The sequence below is a fragment of the Pelodiscus sinensis genome, chromosome 14 (assembly GCF_049634645.1).
Source record: "Pelodiscus sinensis isolate JC-2024 chromosome 14, ASM4963464v1, whole genome shotgun sequence".
Lineage (NCBI taxonomy): Eukaryota > Metazoa > Chordata > Testudines > Trionychidae > Pelodiscus > Pelodiscus sinensis.
Window position 1 is genome coordinate 12,857,374 of NC_134724.1, and position 14,187 is coordinate 12,871,560.

Sequence of the window (14,187 nt, forward strand, 5' to 3'; positions counted from 1 at the left end):
TTTTTTTCCACAAAATGTTATGTATTGTTTTAAACAAGTATTTTTCATTCAATAAGAATTGATGCAAAATGTGTCCCCCTTCCTAGCAGTTACCATTCACCTTTTGGCTCTAATACAGTGGTTCTCAAACTTTTTGGCCCACAGCCCACCCCACTCAACGCAAACCTTTCTGTGGACCACCAGCCATGCACCCATGATGACAAAATGCCTTTACTTATCTCTAAATACTTATATACAGGTTGCACCTCCCTGGTCCAAAACCCTCGGGAGCTGACTGGTTCCAAGTGAGGGATTTTGTCAGACCAGGGGAGGTCATTACTGGTCCCCCAGCCCAGTTCCTTCTTGCCTGGTCACTCGCCTTCCCACTTCTACCAGCCCCACTGGCAGAACTGCTGTGATGCCAGGCTCCCAGTCACACCATGACAGCCCATGGTCCTGCCACCAGGGCTCCCAGCTCCATCACAGCTGACCGCTGCCCCGCTACTGGGGCTTCTGTCCCCGACAAGGCATACTGCTGCCCCACCAGAGCCTGCTGGCACTCTGGCTGCTCTGCCGCTAGCTCAGCTGGACTCCCATATTGTCTAACAAGAAGGACGGAATTGCCCAGTTCACTAGAGAACAATAAATAGTACAAATGTGCAGTAACCTTCATGGCTCTCTAGTGCCATTAACTTAAGCCCCTAGGGAAAACAGCACCAAACTTACCTTCCGTCACTTCCCTCAGGAAAAATCCCGTGCTGGAGATGAAAAGAGAAGCGCTGTCCAAAAAACAAACATACATCTGAGGGATCCAGGGTGAGTCTCCCAGGATGCTTTGCAAGGTTCAGCCCAGGTGGCCAGTTTAACTGACATGAGGAAAGACTTTACTTCTCTTTAGCTGAACTGGCACAAGGGAAAAACTGAATAATTGAGAGCATTTAGTTAACTGAGGCAGCAATCTTGCCCCTCCCATTCATCCCCTTTAAATGCCCGTCTCCCACATCCATCCTGTGGGCTTCCAAACTTCCAGTAGGCTCCAGTTGTTCCCTCCCATCATAAGACCTTCCACTACAACCCAGCTGCCTGCCTTCGCCTCCTTTCAATAGAACCGTGCGCCAACCTTCCATTACACTTCTGCCCAATCCCCTCTCATGACTTTACAAAAGGCCTCAGACCCCTTTTCTTTCCCCAGGATCCTTCAAACATACCAGGACTCCTGCCCCCCCCCCCCCCCCCTGCCATTTATACCTTTGCGAGTGTGTGTGTGGTAGGACATAAGATGTGTGTGTTTGCACAGGTATGCATGTTTGTGAGTGAGAGTTGGATGATCCAGTGCGGGCTAAGGAAACATGCAACACCTTACAATCCCTATTGCTGGGGCTGAGCTTTCTCTAGCAGCAGTAGCATAACAATTGACGCAGCCGAGAACCAAATAAGAGGAATGCCAAGGAGAACACCCAGTGAGGCAAAAGAAGAATGAAAATAGTGCTTTTAATATAATTTACAGCAAAGTTACAGTATGTATTTCACATCACATATTTCTAAACTGCTCATTTGGAAAATATAAGCTGCAAAAATACAGAATGCAGTACTCAAAATATACCGAGCATGTAGTTTCTTTTTCTTTCTCCTCTTTTTTTTTCAAATCAATCGTACAGCGAAACATTTCCTTTTCCAAACCAAGTTTAGATTTATTTCAGAAGTGCTGCTACACAGCCCTCAAAGCAACAAGCAGCATGTTTTCAAAGAATTTTTAAAAGGCCCCCCCAACCCCGGCACAATAGGAAGAGATTAACATGCAGCCCAAGGTGGGGGCAAGTCAGCTCATCCTGGTTCCAGGGCAGGATGCTATAGGTCACCTGTGATATGACCTTTTGGAAACACATGTAGAATCAGCCTATGCAGAGAGGGTCTTGCACGTGAAGGCATGGTGGGCATAAACACGGGTTCTAAGTGGGCAGTGTGAAGTACATAGAGGGCTTACATGTTCATAAGCAGAGTAATCTCCCTTGACCCATCTTGTATGTGCAGCAGGTGGGCCTCTGTGGAAGTGTTTTATAGGCACAGGCAAAGCAACCTAGGTGGGATGGTCTTGCATGTTCAGCAGGATGACTTACACACGATGGAAGTGTCTCAAGGGCATAGAGAGGGCTGTCTGAAAGAATCATAGAAATGTAGGGCTGGAAGGAACCTGGAGAGGTCATCACATCCAGCTCCCTGTGCTGAGGCCTTCCCCGACAGGTGTTTGTCCAATTTATTCTTAACGCCTCTGCCCCCCAGGATGGGAATTCTACAACTGCTCTTTGCAGCCTAGTCCAGAGTTTAACAATCTGTATTAGAAAGTTTTTCATAATATGTACCCTAAATCTTCCTTGGTGCAGATTAAGACCATTGCTCTTGTTCTGCCATCAGCGAGCCTGGCGAACAATTGGTCACCATTTTCTTAATAACAGCCCTTGCCAGATTTCAAAACTGTTAGCAAGTTGCCCAGGGCAGCGACAGACTTTGGCAGGCCCTGGGCAAGGCGGTGGGTTTAGCCTTGCCCACGCTGCCCTTTAGCGCTGTCCTGTCTTCCGTGGCAATTTAAAGGGCACGGAGCTTTGGCCACTGTAGCAGTGTCTGGGAGCCCTGGGCCCTTTTTACTCGCTGGGCCCCAGGGCAGCTGATGCCTTTGCTCCGCTCCATCGGCGGGCCTGAAGTTGCTCCTCTGTCTTTCCTCAAGACCAAACATGCCCAGTTGTTTTAAACTTTCCCTCAGACATCAGGTTTTCCAAGCCTTTTATCATTGGTATTGCTCTCCCCAGAGCTCTCCAATTTGTCAGCATCTTTCCGGATGTGTGGCATCAAGAACTGGACACACTACTCCAACCAAGACCTCACCACTACCAAGGAGGACAGGACAAGCTCCCTGGCATACATATGACACTCCTCTCCCTTCCCCCCCCAAATGATTTTAGCCTTTTAAAGCTAATTGAAGATCTCATGCGTGTGGGGATGTCACCCAATGAAGGTCTCATACCAAGAGCATCACGCTTTGGCCAGCAAACTCTTGAACTTTTTTAAGAAGGGGAAAACAAATTAAAACAAGGCTCCATCAAGATTTGGAAGTTCTCTACAAGGGCAAATGTGATGCTTACTGGGGCAGGTCTTCTGCTTCTTGATACACTGGAACTTGGTTCCCAAGGACTTCATGAAGCAAAAGTGACGAGAGAATGGAGGCAGGGAATAAAAGTCTCAGAAGATCCTATTTGCTTAAAAGCTGCAATGTATGCTTGAGTCCCAGAGGGAACAACTAGCTGAGCTGGATCCGGGAAGCTCGTCCCTCTCAACCAGCTCTGACCTTAACATACCCAGTCTATTCAGCTGAAGCTACAACAGAAGGATCTCAAGAGATAAGAAGAGTAATGAGCTCACACTAGCCTGGGTTCCTCATCATTAACTCTGCACAAACAAAGCAATGAAAGAGGAGTCGGATCCCCAATAACGTTTCCCACCAGCACGAACATGACTGACCAGTTGTGGCTGGGAAATGTGGAATGTTCTGCTCACTGCTCGTTTTCATCAAAGAGCTGCTCTTTCGCTTATAAGTTGCCTGCCTGGTTGAGGTTCAGGTGATGCTCGTGTATCATACCTGGGGCAAAGCAATGCCATAGATATGAGCTGTTTTCCCACCGAATGCCTAGGACACATTTCTAGCTTGCACAGCCACAGACATTCCCAGGTCTGGGATCGTTTTTAAGCCCGGATAGCAGAGGAAGAAATATTGTTGTGGGCTGCATCAAAAAAATCTAATGAAGATCACAATTATGATACTTTATTTACACAGTAACCACGTATGATACAATGCAGTACAACACAGCATTTTGTTTCTATGGTAGGCACTATGGGTTTATAAAAGTCACAGCTCTTCTTCCCCATGCAGTTGAGCATTGCAGCAAAGAGAAACAAGAGATCACGGGACTTCCCCACTGAACTCTGATCTAGGACAGATGCTTGCCAGGTGCGGATGATGGGATCTGCTTTCATGCACTAAGGAATAAGACACAATGGGGCTAGAACTTTTCAGCAAGTGTCAGAGAGCCCCCAGATGTCTTAGAGCTTTTAGGTCTGGCAGATCTCGGAGGAGTAGCCATGTTAGTCTGTAACTTTAGAAACGAGTCGTCCTGCCTCCTGTGGCATTGGCTGGATGTGTCTCATACATAGCTTTAGATGTGGAAATGCAGATGTGAAATGCAGGAGAAATTGGCTTTTGTGTTAGCAAGAGTCATGAAGACCCAAGAAGACAATGATGAGATGTGAGTTGACAATGGTAAATGTATCACTGTGTGTATGAGTCTACACTGTAGGAAGGATAAGCATTCTGAACTTCAAAAAAGTATGTGGCAGAGGAAAGATACTTCTTTTTTTATCCCGATGATGGACAAGTTGGTTAGGGAAGTGAATTATGGCAGCTGAGGCTTTTCATGATGTTGACTCCTATCACTCTATTGTACCAAATATTATAGCTGTACAAATAGTGCAAATACATTTCTACAAATACCTAACTTTTGGTACCAGTTTGCTTTTCCCTTGTTCATGCCCCTTTTGTATTTGCTCTCTGTGATTATTCTCATGAAGGGAATATACCTGGTAGAAAGGTCCACAGAAGCAGAGAAATGTAAACAGCTATTCATGTAACTGGATAGTGAATTTTTAGAGTCAAATCCATAGCTGATAACAATTGACCTAATTTCAATAGGGCTGCACTGATTTATATCAGTGAAGGATCTGACCCTGGATTCCTAATCATGAATAGATGCACTAAAAACCTGATTCTAAAATTACATTAATCTGCTCTGGAAACAGAAACTTCCAGCCTGATTTACATGTCCAACCAAAATTAACTAGACCAGGGCAAGTATCAAATATTCTCAATAAGTGGTTCACAATCAATCTACAGGCCACAGATTATATGCAGATTTTTTTTTTGGCAAAAAAGTTAGCAAAGTTCTTAAATGGGGAAAGGGAATGGGAAATTCTGCTAATCAATTATTTGTCCAGTTCTTCCTGACATGTTTCTTATTGCTTATTACCATTTAGCAGTGGCAGCAGCTTCATGGAGAATCACCCCAAAATTGTTGCACTTAAACTATAGCCAGTTTTTCCTTTCTTGGGGGAATCCTCACATCAGACTGGGACTGTCTGCACTTGACCATTGGCAGCTTTTGTTCATAATTTTCTCTTTCCTTCTTAATCAAAAGGAAAAGATAAAAAAGGCTACTTGGTTTTCTAAAGGCTATAAAATCATTGGATCTTGAGTCATTCCATTCCACCAAGTAACTATAAACAAAAGATTCAATAAGCAAAACAATATATAATGGACATTCATACTAAGACCCTAATCTTGCCAGGAGTGTCACCCAAATAGACTCTAGGGCCACAGGAAGCCCTGTTGACGTCAACACCTCTTCACACAAGCACAAGGTGCCTACAACGTATTGAGGGACTGAAGCCTTTAAAAAGTAATATATGTTTTTTCTCATTCCAATGAAAATGGTTAATTGGCTCATAATTACACAGATCTTGCCCCTGTCCCAATAAATTCAGGGAACAAGATCAGAGACAAAGATTTTACTAGGCAACACTAGTTAAAAGAAAAGCACCCAGCATCTACAAACTTTCTAGAGAAGCAACTGAATAAAGATTTGCATTTGCTGGAAAAGTCAGTGGAATGATGAAAACATGTCACTTACAGTTTATAAAGAATGACAGATTTAGTGTGTAAAAGCAAGAAAAAATGGATCATGTTTTTAATGTAGCTAATGGGCCAAAACCAAATGAGATGTTCTGGTCTCTTGGGCTAGTGTAAATGACATTGTTCATGTCTTTTAACACAAATTATTGTGTGGATAGGACTGAACTGCACTCTTTGCAGTCAGCATCATTAAATGGGGGAAAGGCACCGCCTAGGCGAAGGAACTTGAACAGTCCTTTGCAAAATTACTGGTGCAAAAGTCAGGATTGTGAGAGAGCCGAGTGAACCACCTGGAAGAGATGCCTAAAAGCAGAGGTTTTTAAATGGGACAGAGACAGTTTGGTGTTTAATGGCCAGCTGAAGTTGGAAACCTAATACTCTCTGGGCATGTTTACACTAGGAAATTATTTTGAAATAATAACTCCTGAAATAATTATTTCAAAATAGTGGGTCCACACTGCAGGGAAGCCTCAAAATTAGTCCGAGGCAGGCTCCCTTAATGTGGATGTGCTACCTCAACTTAGAACTGCAGGAAACACTGGGGAGTAATTATTTTAAATTACTCCAGGGAACAGTTATTTTGAAATAGCAGCAGTGGAGTATCCACACTCTATTTCGAAATAACCACTTTAAAATAAACATTATTCCTTGTGGAAAGCAGGAATTATTATTTCAAAATATGATTTCAAAATAACGGGTTTGGTAGTATGGACGTTCCACTTGTTATTTCGAAATAGCTCCCTAGAGTAGACGAGTGCACAGAGACTTTTGGAAACCCAACAACAATGCTGTCTCTCCTGGTCATTTGTGCCACTCTGGAGTCAGGTGTGGTCCATCATAAGATCACACCAATATGGGCATGTATCAAGTAACAATCACGTGTCCTCTTCCTTTAAGGCTGCATGCTCACTTCCAAGAAGTGTGTTTTGGCTATCCCCGAGGAAGGACACACTGCAGGGGACTGACTCTGCCTAGTCACAGAGAACTGTGAGTGCCACAGCCTTCCCGGACTTGAACCCCAGCGCAGTGGAATGGAGAGAGTCGGTAACATGGGAACAAGTGAACTTTGCTTTAGAGACGGAGCAGAGCGCAGAGGCCTCTGTCAGTTACCACTTGCTCTCTGAAAGGTCAACGTGGCTCAGAATTGCAACCTTTCATGCTTATACTTAGGAGGTGCTCTTCCAGGGTCCCAGGCACAAAGATATGGTGTGAACTTTGCACACTTTAATTATGTCTAGAGAGAATGTGTGGGCGAGATTTGGAAGCCGTATATATCTACCTCTCTATATATTTTGCATGAGCCATCTTTAGAGAAGAGCGGAGTGGGAATTTGTTTGGAAACCTCTCTGAACAAATGAACAAAAGAAAAAGTGTCAGATCTATGAAGTATTTGCATAAGAGCCTTTAACACCAAATCCCCCCTCTTCCTCTGACAAAAAAACAAAAGAGACACCCCCAGATCATATGAATCACAGGGAAGTGCTGAGCGCAACATGTCCAGCTGTTAGACATGCTCTAACAGCAGCAGCCACAAACTCTGTCTCCTGGTAAAACGTTTCACAACTCACCATGTTGGTAGCCCCGAGGTTGCCTCTGGGCCTGTTGTGGAATGAGACTGCTGACTGCTACATTGAGCTGGCTTTCTCTCCCAGGGTGCGCTGATGCAGAAAGGTGTGGCTAAGATGCACAGCCCTCTGCATCCCGTAAGTTAACGAACAATCATTGCAGATGACATTCTGTATAGTGAAGGGGGAATATAAAGCTTGTCTAAAGATTTTCTTTTAAAAGATTTTTTTAACATGCCCAAGCTATTTGGAAATTCTTAAATCCCTCTTCAAATGTCATCTGCTCACCCCATTGTTTCCTTTTTAAGTATTGCTAGTTCCGCTCCCTGGGAGTTAATTCCTTCTATCTCCCATAAGGCTCATACCCTGCTCAGACAGGATAATGGTAGCATGAGAGCTGAGTTTTAATGCCTTGAATATACAGACTCTCCAGGGAGTGGTGTAGGGCCCTTCCTATTGAACAAGGGGAAAGTGGGTGGATTTGGCTTGGTAATTCAAGTGATCTTCAAATCTCCATCATGTCCTCGTCTGGGGATTTGAATGGAAAGCTGTCTCCTCCGTCCCAAGAATGCTCTTTGCTCTGGTGAGATTCTCAAGCGGGTGGGACATAAGTATAAAGGGATGGTCTCAAAAGGCATCATGTTGTTTAAAAAGCCCAAAGGACATAAAAAGTCCTAATGGATTGATTCTGTTCTCACTTGTACCACTTTCACCCTTAGATCCCCACCCCAATGTCATTGGAGTCTCTCCTGATTTACACTCACGAGAGTGAGAAGAGAATCAGGCTCCAAATTGTATAATGCATTTTCCAAAATATCTCCTTAGAAGGCTGTCACCAGGAAGCAAAGCACAGTGTCTGGGGACAATGTTGAATCTGAGATAGGCCTCAACAAAAACCCTGAATTCAAAGGCTCCTGAATCTGGGGAAAGCTAGGATCTGAGCTTCGGAGCTGGGAGGTTTGCCTCCACTTTCTCCTCTCAGGAAGAAGATCTTTCCAATTCCATCTCCTGCATGGTTAAGTCATTCTTGAAAAAGGAAGCGAAGTGTCTACAAAAGCCATGTGGCTCCCATTTTAGGGGGTTTAGTAGTTGAGATTATTCACTCCTGATTGTGCAATTAAAAGTCGGGAACAGGCAAAACTGGATTGAGACTTTGAAATCAGCAAAGCAAAGGAACAGTTGGAGCACTCTGAATATTTGGTTTCATGTTTTGTTTTATATGCACAGACAACCTCTTTCTCCTATGACAGCACCACAACTCTGAATAAAGCCCTTGATGATACTGAGATCTGATGTTTCCTAAAAAAGAGCTTTTCAAAAGCAATGTTATAGGGAAAAAAAGAAATAAATTCACACAATTTCACAAGATACAAAATAATTAAGTACAAAAGTAATAAAACAACCCAGCTTAGGCTGAGCTTTCTGTACACACGCAAGAAATCCGATTAAGATAAAAAAAAGTAAAAATAAAAAATCCCCCAAACAAACAAGTGAAGTGACACTTCGTGCTTTGCAATCCTGTGTTCTGTAACACTGGTAAGATGATTTTTTGACTGTATATCCACACAATGACAAAGCAAAGCTCTGGGACTCTTTTCAGTTTGTTTTGCATCAAGCCCGCATAATAGTCTTAGTCAGCCTGGATTTTTAGAGGAAAAAAATCCAAGCTGCAAAAGGGTTTATAGATTTTTCAAGAAATCAGACATGGAGACATGTTGTTGTAATGTGTGTGTGTAGCATAAAGCTATGAGCTAGTGTCTGAAAAAGGCGGCATTCTATAAGCACTAAATTTTCAAAATAAGGAAAATTGTACAGAAAGCTTTCAAAGGTTTATACTTGACAATTATACATATTTTATGAGACGGTTATGCAACCTGTTCCTTTGTTTAATTCATTAGCTTATGGATGCAGTATCTCTATGTTAGCAGAGGATACAATAAACTGATCTAAATATTGTGGTTCAAATGCATCATTTATCACCCAACATTTACAAACAGCACTGCTCGTTTTTTCCCTTTCCACTCCACTCTTTACCAAATGATTCTGTACAAGGTTCCAAGCCAAGAATAAAAACATATATTGGTACATTATTGGTTGAATATTTGGCACAGTGCAGTTTATTTGATATACTGGGTTCTTTGCCCTTACTGATGCTGAACATTTAATGCAGTGCATAAATTATGAAACACATCTGTAAAGTAAGTTAGTCTGAAAATGGTCTTATACTGCCAGCTTTTAACTGTCTTGATTAAAGCAAGGTCTGCTAAAACGGTACTGGACACGAATGGCAAGTTAACTTCACTGCTCCTTTTGTGAGGAGTTTGGTGTGTCCGTTCCTGGCAATGAACATAACTCCGGGAAGCTCACCTACTCCCGGGACACTTGAAGCTTGTAAGTTCACAATAAAAGACAAACAAACCTCCGGAGATTCTTAATTAACAATGCTAACCCTTAAAATGCTACTGACATTTACTCCATTGGAAACACGGTCGGTTTCAGTTACCGTTGGAGAAAATTAATTAAACCCAGCCATGTTTTATTGCTTAACAGTAGGAATGCTCTGGAAAAAGATAACATAGGAAAAGTTTGATCCAAGGCCCATTGAAATCAATAGAAAGATTCCCCTTCATTTCAAAGGGTATTGGACAAAACTCCAATTTAAAGATAATGCCAATTCTTCCCCAGGTTGCATGGGGGGGAGCATCCCCTACAGAATTTAGGTGCAATTTTCAAACATGCTCAGTAAGGCCCAAACTCTGGTCCTAGCGATTAATGGCCAATATTAGGTGCTTTTGAAAATTCTGTCCCTTTATAGAAGCCCTGAATGAAACTCTAAGGGCAAATTTGGCCCATAGCAAGTCAGATCCTGCACCATTTCCTCACATGAGTAGGATCCTTGAAATTAATGGGACTTACTCACGGGAATAGAAATAGTCTGAGTAAGGGTCGCAGGACAGGACTCAAGTATTCTCTCTCTCTCTCTCTCTCTCTCTCACACACACACACACACACACACACATATAATTTTAAGGAATACTCCCATTCCACCTTTGATTGCAAATAATACATATTTAAAAATTGGAGAGTACATAAACAAAGGTTCTCTCCATCTATGTATTCACTGAGTCACATGTTATATGAAAAAATAATCTGTAAATTATTATATCGTACTAGAATTCTCCAGCTGGTAATTATTTTTATAGAGACACAGTGCATTCTCTCTTTTAATTTCTTTTTAATAATGTATGTCCTCATTGGTTTGACAGTGCATCAGAATGAAGGCATATAGAATAAAAAAATGCAATGGATTAACTGAATCCCTTGCATGATATGGTGGCATATTGAAAAGAAACCGGAAAAAAATGCAACTGGCATTATAAATCCCCCTATAGAACACTGTCAGCGATTTAAGGGTTAACATAGATTTGAAAGTACTTAAATCTTAAAAGGATTATTGAGAGAAATATTTGGAATTTTAAAAAAATGACAACATTTGGCAAGTGTAAGCAAATGACTTGAACTTTACTGGGTATTAGAGATCTGAACACAGCCATTTACAGAGAACCAAAATCTGAGATCTGCTGGAAGGACAGTGGAGCCTTTGACCACCAATGTAAGCTGGCCAGAGGGTATACGGCAGCATTCAAAGTATCTAACATGGAATCATGGCTGGTGCAGACAGAGTGTAAGTAGTTTAATCAATCCTGCACTGTTCCCTCTTTTGACATCATTGAAAGAGTGCATTGGACTTGAACAGCACCCAGACTGGCTAACCTGTTAGCCCATATTGCAAAGGTGACAGAGCTGCCCAGATCCCCAATGGCAAGCAGTGTCACTAACGCTTATTCAGGAATTGCTGTTATTTGCTTGTTTCTTCTCACCAGGTGCCCAATGTCCATCCACTGTGGTCTCTGACAAAACCCTGGCTTTGCATCTCCCAATGCCCTTGTAGGTGACTCCATCCTGGAAGATTGTACCATCATCAAGGGGGCTGGTACCCAGCTGGAGTGGTTTTGAGTTCTTTCCAGCACTCCGAAAGGATTTCAAAAATGATCCCATTTAAAGATTTTGTTATTCTGAATCCTTGGCTCTGACTTTTGAGAAAAAAACAAAAGTTTCCTGGTTTTTTTTTTAAATTTTATTCTCTCTCTTTTATTTAAAAAGGACTCTTATATTATTAATATAGAGTTCATCCATCCTTAGTCACTATAAAACAGACTCCATATTTTCACACCACTCGTGATCTTCAAGGTTATAGATAAATTTTGTCCTATGTGACTGGTTTTGGGGCACAGAGTCCCGCCCCAGATTATCTAGGGTGAGAGTAGAGGCAAAGAATTCACTAGTGCTGAGACCGCCTTCATGGTTCTTGATGTATCTTTTATAGTTTTTCCTCAAGCATTGCCAGGTAGTTGTGTATAAGATGAATGCGAAAGACTTCAGGGCTATAGCAATGCTAACATATAGGTATCTATAGACCACATTGTCATATAATGCACAGGCTCCTTGTTCGCCACAAAACGTGCTCCAGAACAGACATGTTGAGTCAATTCCAGCCCCAAAGATCAAGGGCGGTGGGATAAAACCTGTCAAAATAAAAGAGATAAATCATGCTGTAGTGACCTATGTGGTAAAGGGACAGGACTCAGCCATAGTGAATGGAAAGGAGATTATTTGTTAAGGGTTCTCTCAGGATCTCTAATTTCTAGACAAACTAGGCACATCTGGTAGGGACTATCGGCCTCCAGGATCTTGAAGACCTGCCCTGGGCTCAAGAGTTATGGAAGGGATCGCTCACAATCCCACAAATACAACACTCAGTTTTAAATAGTTTGTCCTTACATTTCAAATGTGCTGTTTGAACATAGCCTAATACAGCTCACCACCCAGTTTCATAAAGAAGCAGAGAAGGCCCTAAGCTATGGAAATTGACTCTGCACCCAGATCAAAACTTTCATGGTGTTCACATCCAAGGTTCAGTTACAATGCCTGAAATTAGCTGTGGAGTTCAGATCCAGAACTGAACTTTCTCCAATTTTGGGGGCGTCTAGATCCAGGATCAAGGGCAGAGGGATAATGATCTCTAATAAGTGCAGGAGAATGGACCGGAAAGAAAGAGATTCTGTCATTATCCCACAATGTGAAATACCACAGCAGAACTCTCTCCTTGAATCACTGCAGTTACAGGCAAATCAGCATGTCTCATCTGAACTCTGCTGCGAGTGATTTATAACAGGGTCAGGACCTTAAAACAATGCCCAAGTTCTCATTAAATCCACACAAAAATATAATTTTGGAGTTTCCCCTTTCTGCTTGAATACTGCAGGGGTCTCCAGTCTTATATAATCCATCTATATATTTTAGTAATGTGCATCTGCCTGTCTGTATGTGAGTCTGTTCAAGAACTCCTCCTAAACGGTAAGAGTGAGGACCACCAAATTTGGTAGCAGCTTCCTCTTCTCATAACGTAAAGCAAGGTCAGGGTTTGGTTGCACCAGGAAAACTGGAAATGTTGGGAATGGGACTGTTTTCCATAACATGGCAAGGGAGGGGATGTTTGGAGGGACGCAATACTCACAGTGACCACAGGGGGCAGTGTGCCTGCAGAGGAGAGTAATACTGCAGAGTGACCACTGCAGGCAGCTGCACCAGTAAGAGCATGGCCAGCAAGGCTGAGGCTCAACATCTTGCCTGCCACGAGACAGGGTAAGTGCAGCCCCCTACCTGGGAGACAGCCCTCCATGTCCCCCTGCCTGGGAGGGGCTGGGGGAAAGAGAAAGCCCCCACTGGCCCTTGGGGACAAGCCAGTAGGAGGGGTGCACAGTCCTTGTTTCCTTAGGCTGCCCTTGGAGTGAAGCCAGTGGCCACTCCCACACTCCCTGCCCTGAGCCTTTCCTTAATCCCAACCCTTACTCTCACATGCCCCCACATCCTCAGCCCCCAACTCTGACTTCTATATCCCCCATGACTCTAGCCTCTTGCCCTAAGCTCCCACATTCCCAAGACCCTACCCTGCTTCCTGCATCCCCCACATCGCTAGCCCCCTGCTCTGAAGGACCCGGGAAATGCTGGGTAAGTCTTCTAGCCACATACATCAATATCTTTCACTCTGACAAGATCCAAACGTGCTTTACTAACAGTGGGCATTGAAAGAGGGGATCTAAATCTCATCGTTGAGCACATAAATCGGGGCACCTAAATATCAAGCCCTTAACAATCAAAAGCAAGTTCTGGGTGCTCTATGCAGTAGGTATCATTTCACCTACCTCTAAGATATTCCTTAAGGGTAGATAACAACATTTATTGAAAACTGATAAATAACATCACTGCTACGGTTTAGGACAGGAAGTGAAGAAGAATATCTTTTCCAATAAATCCACAGAGCAAATTTTAGGGTGGCATAATGTCTCCTATTGGAATCTGTCTAATAATACCCCCATTTCCAGATAATGAGGAGCTCTAGAAATACATATGCAGACAGACGTAAGGGCTGCACACTCTGGCAGAGTGATGATGAATTAAGGATCAAGTTTCACCATTAACCCTGATTTCTTGGCTTAAATGTAACACCATTCCTTAGCTTGTCACGAGTGCCATTTCTTTGCTGTATGACAATATATGTCAGGAATACAAATACATTGGTTGGCTTCTCTTTTGCCTCTGGGATGGGAAGCCTTTTTATTTCTCTCCGTTAATGACTAGAACTCTGCAGATTTTTGTTTGATCTTTCACATGGGCTAATAAATGCAGGACTTATCAGGCTATGCCAGTTTTCAGTACTTACTTTACCAGTTATTGACATCAGGGATATGAAGCAGTAAACAAAAAAACAGATAACTGGCTAACAAAAAGATACTGCTGTCATTAGAAGTACTGGCTCTATTCATCATGGCTGTGTCTAGACTGGCC

The 14,187-nt window shown here is 42.8% G+C and overlaps 1 protein-coding gene across 2 annotated transcripts in view; it reads right to left on the minus strand.

The window, feature by feature from the left end:
* Positions 1-1,451: 1,451 nt before the first annotated feature.
* The window catches only part of SLCO3A1 (solute carrier organic anion transporter family member 3A1), a 271,929-nt gene continuing 259,193 nt past the window's right edge, over positions 1,452-14,187 (minus strand). For both annotated transcript variants that reach the window (XM_075897022.1, XM_075897019.1), the window contains exon 10: positions 1,452-11,864. In XM_075897022.1, coding sequence (XP_075753137.1) covers positions 11,485-11,864 — 380 coding nt within the window. In that variant the 3' untranslated portion in view covers positions 1,452-11,484. The remainder of the gene's footprint in view (positions 11,865-14,187) is intronic.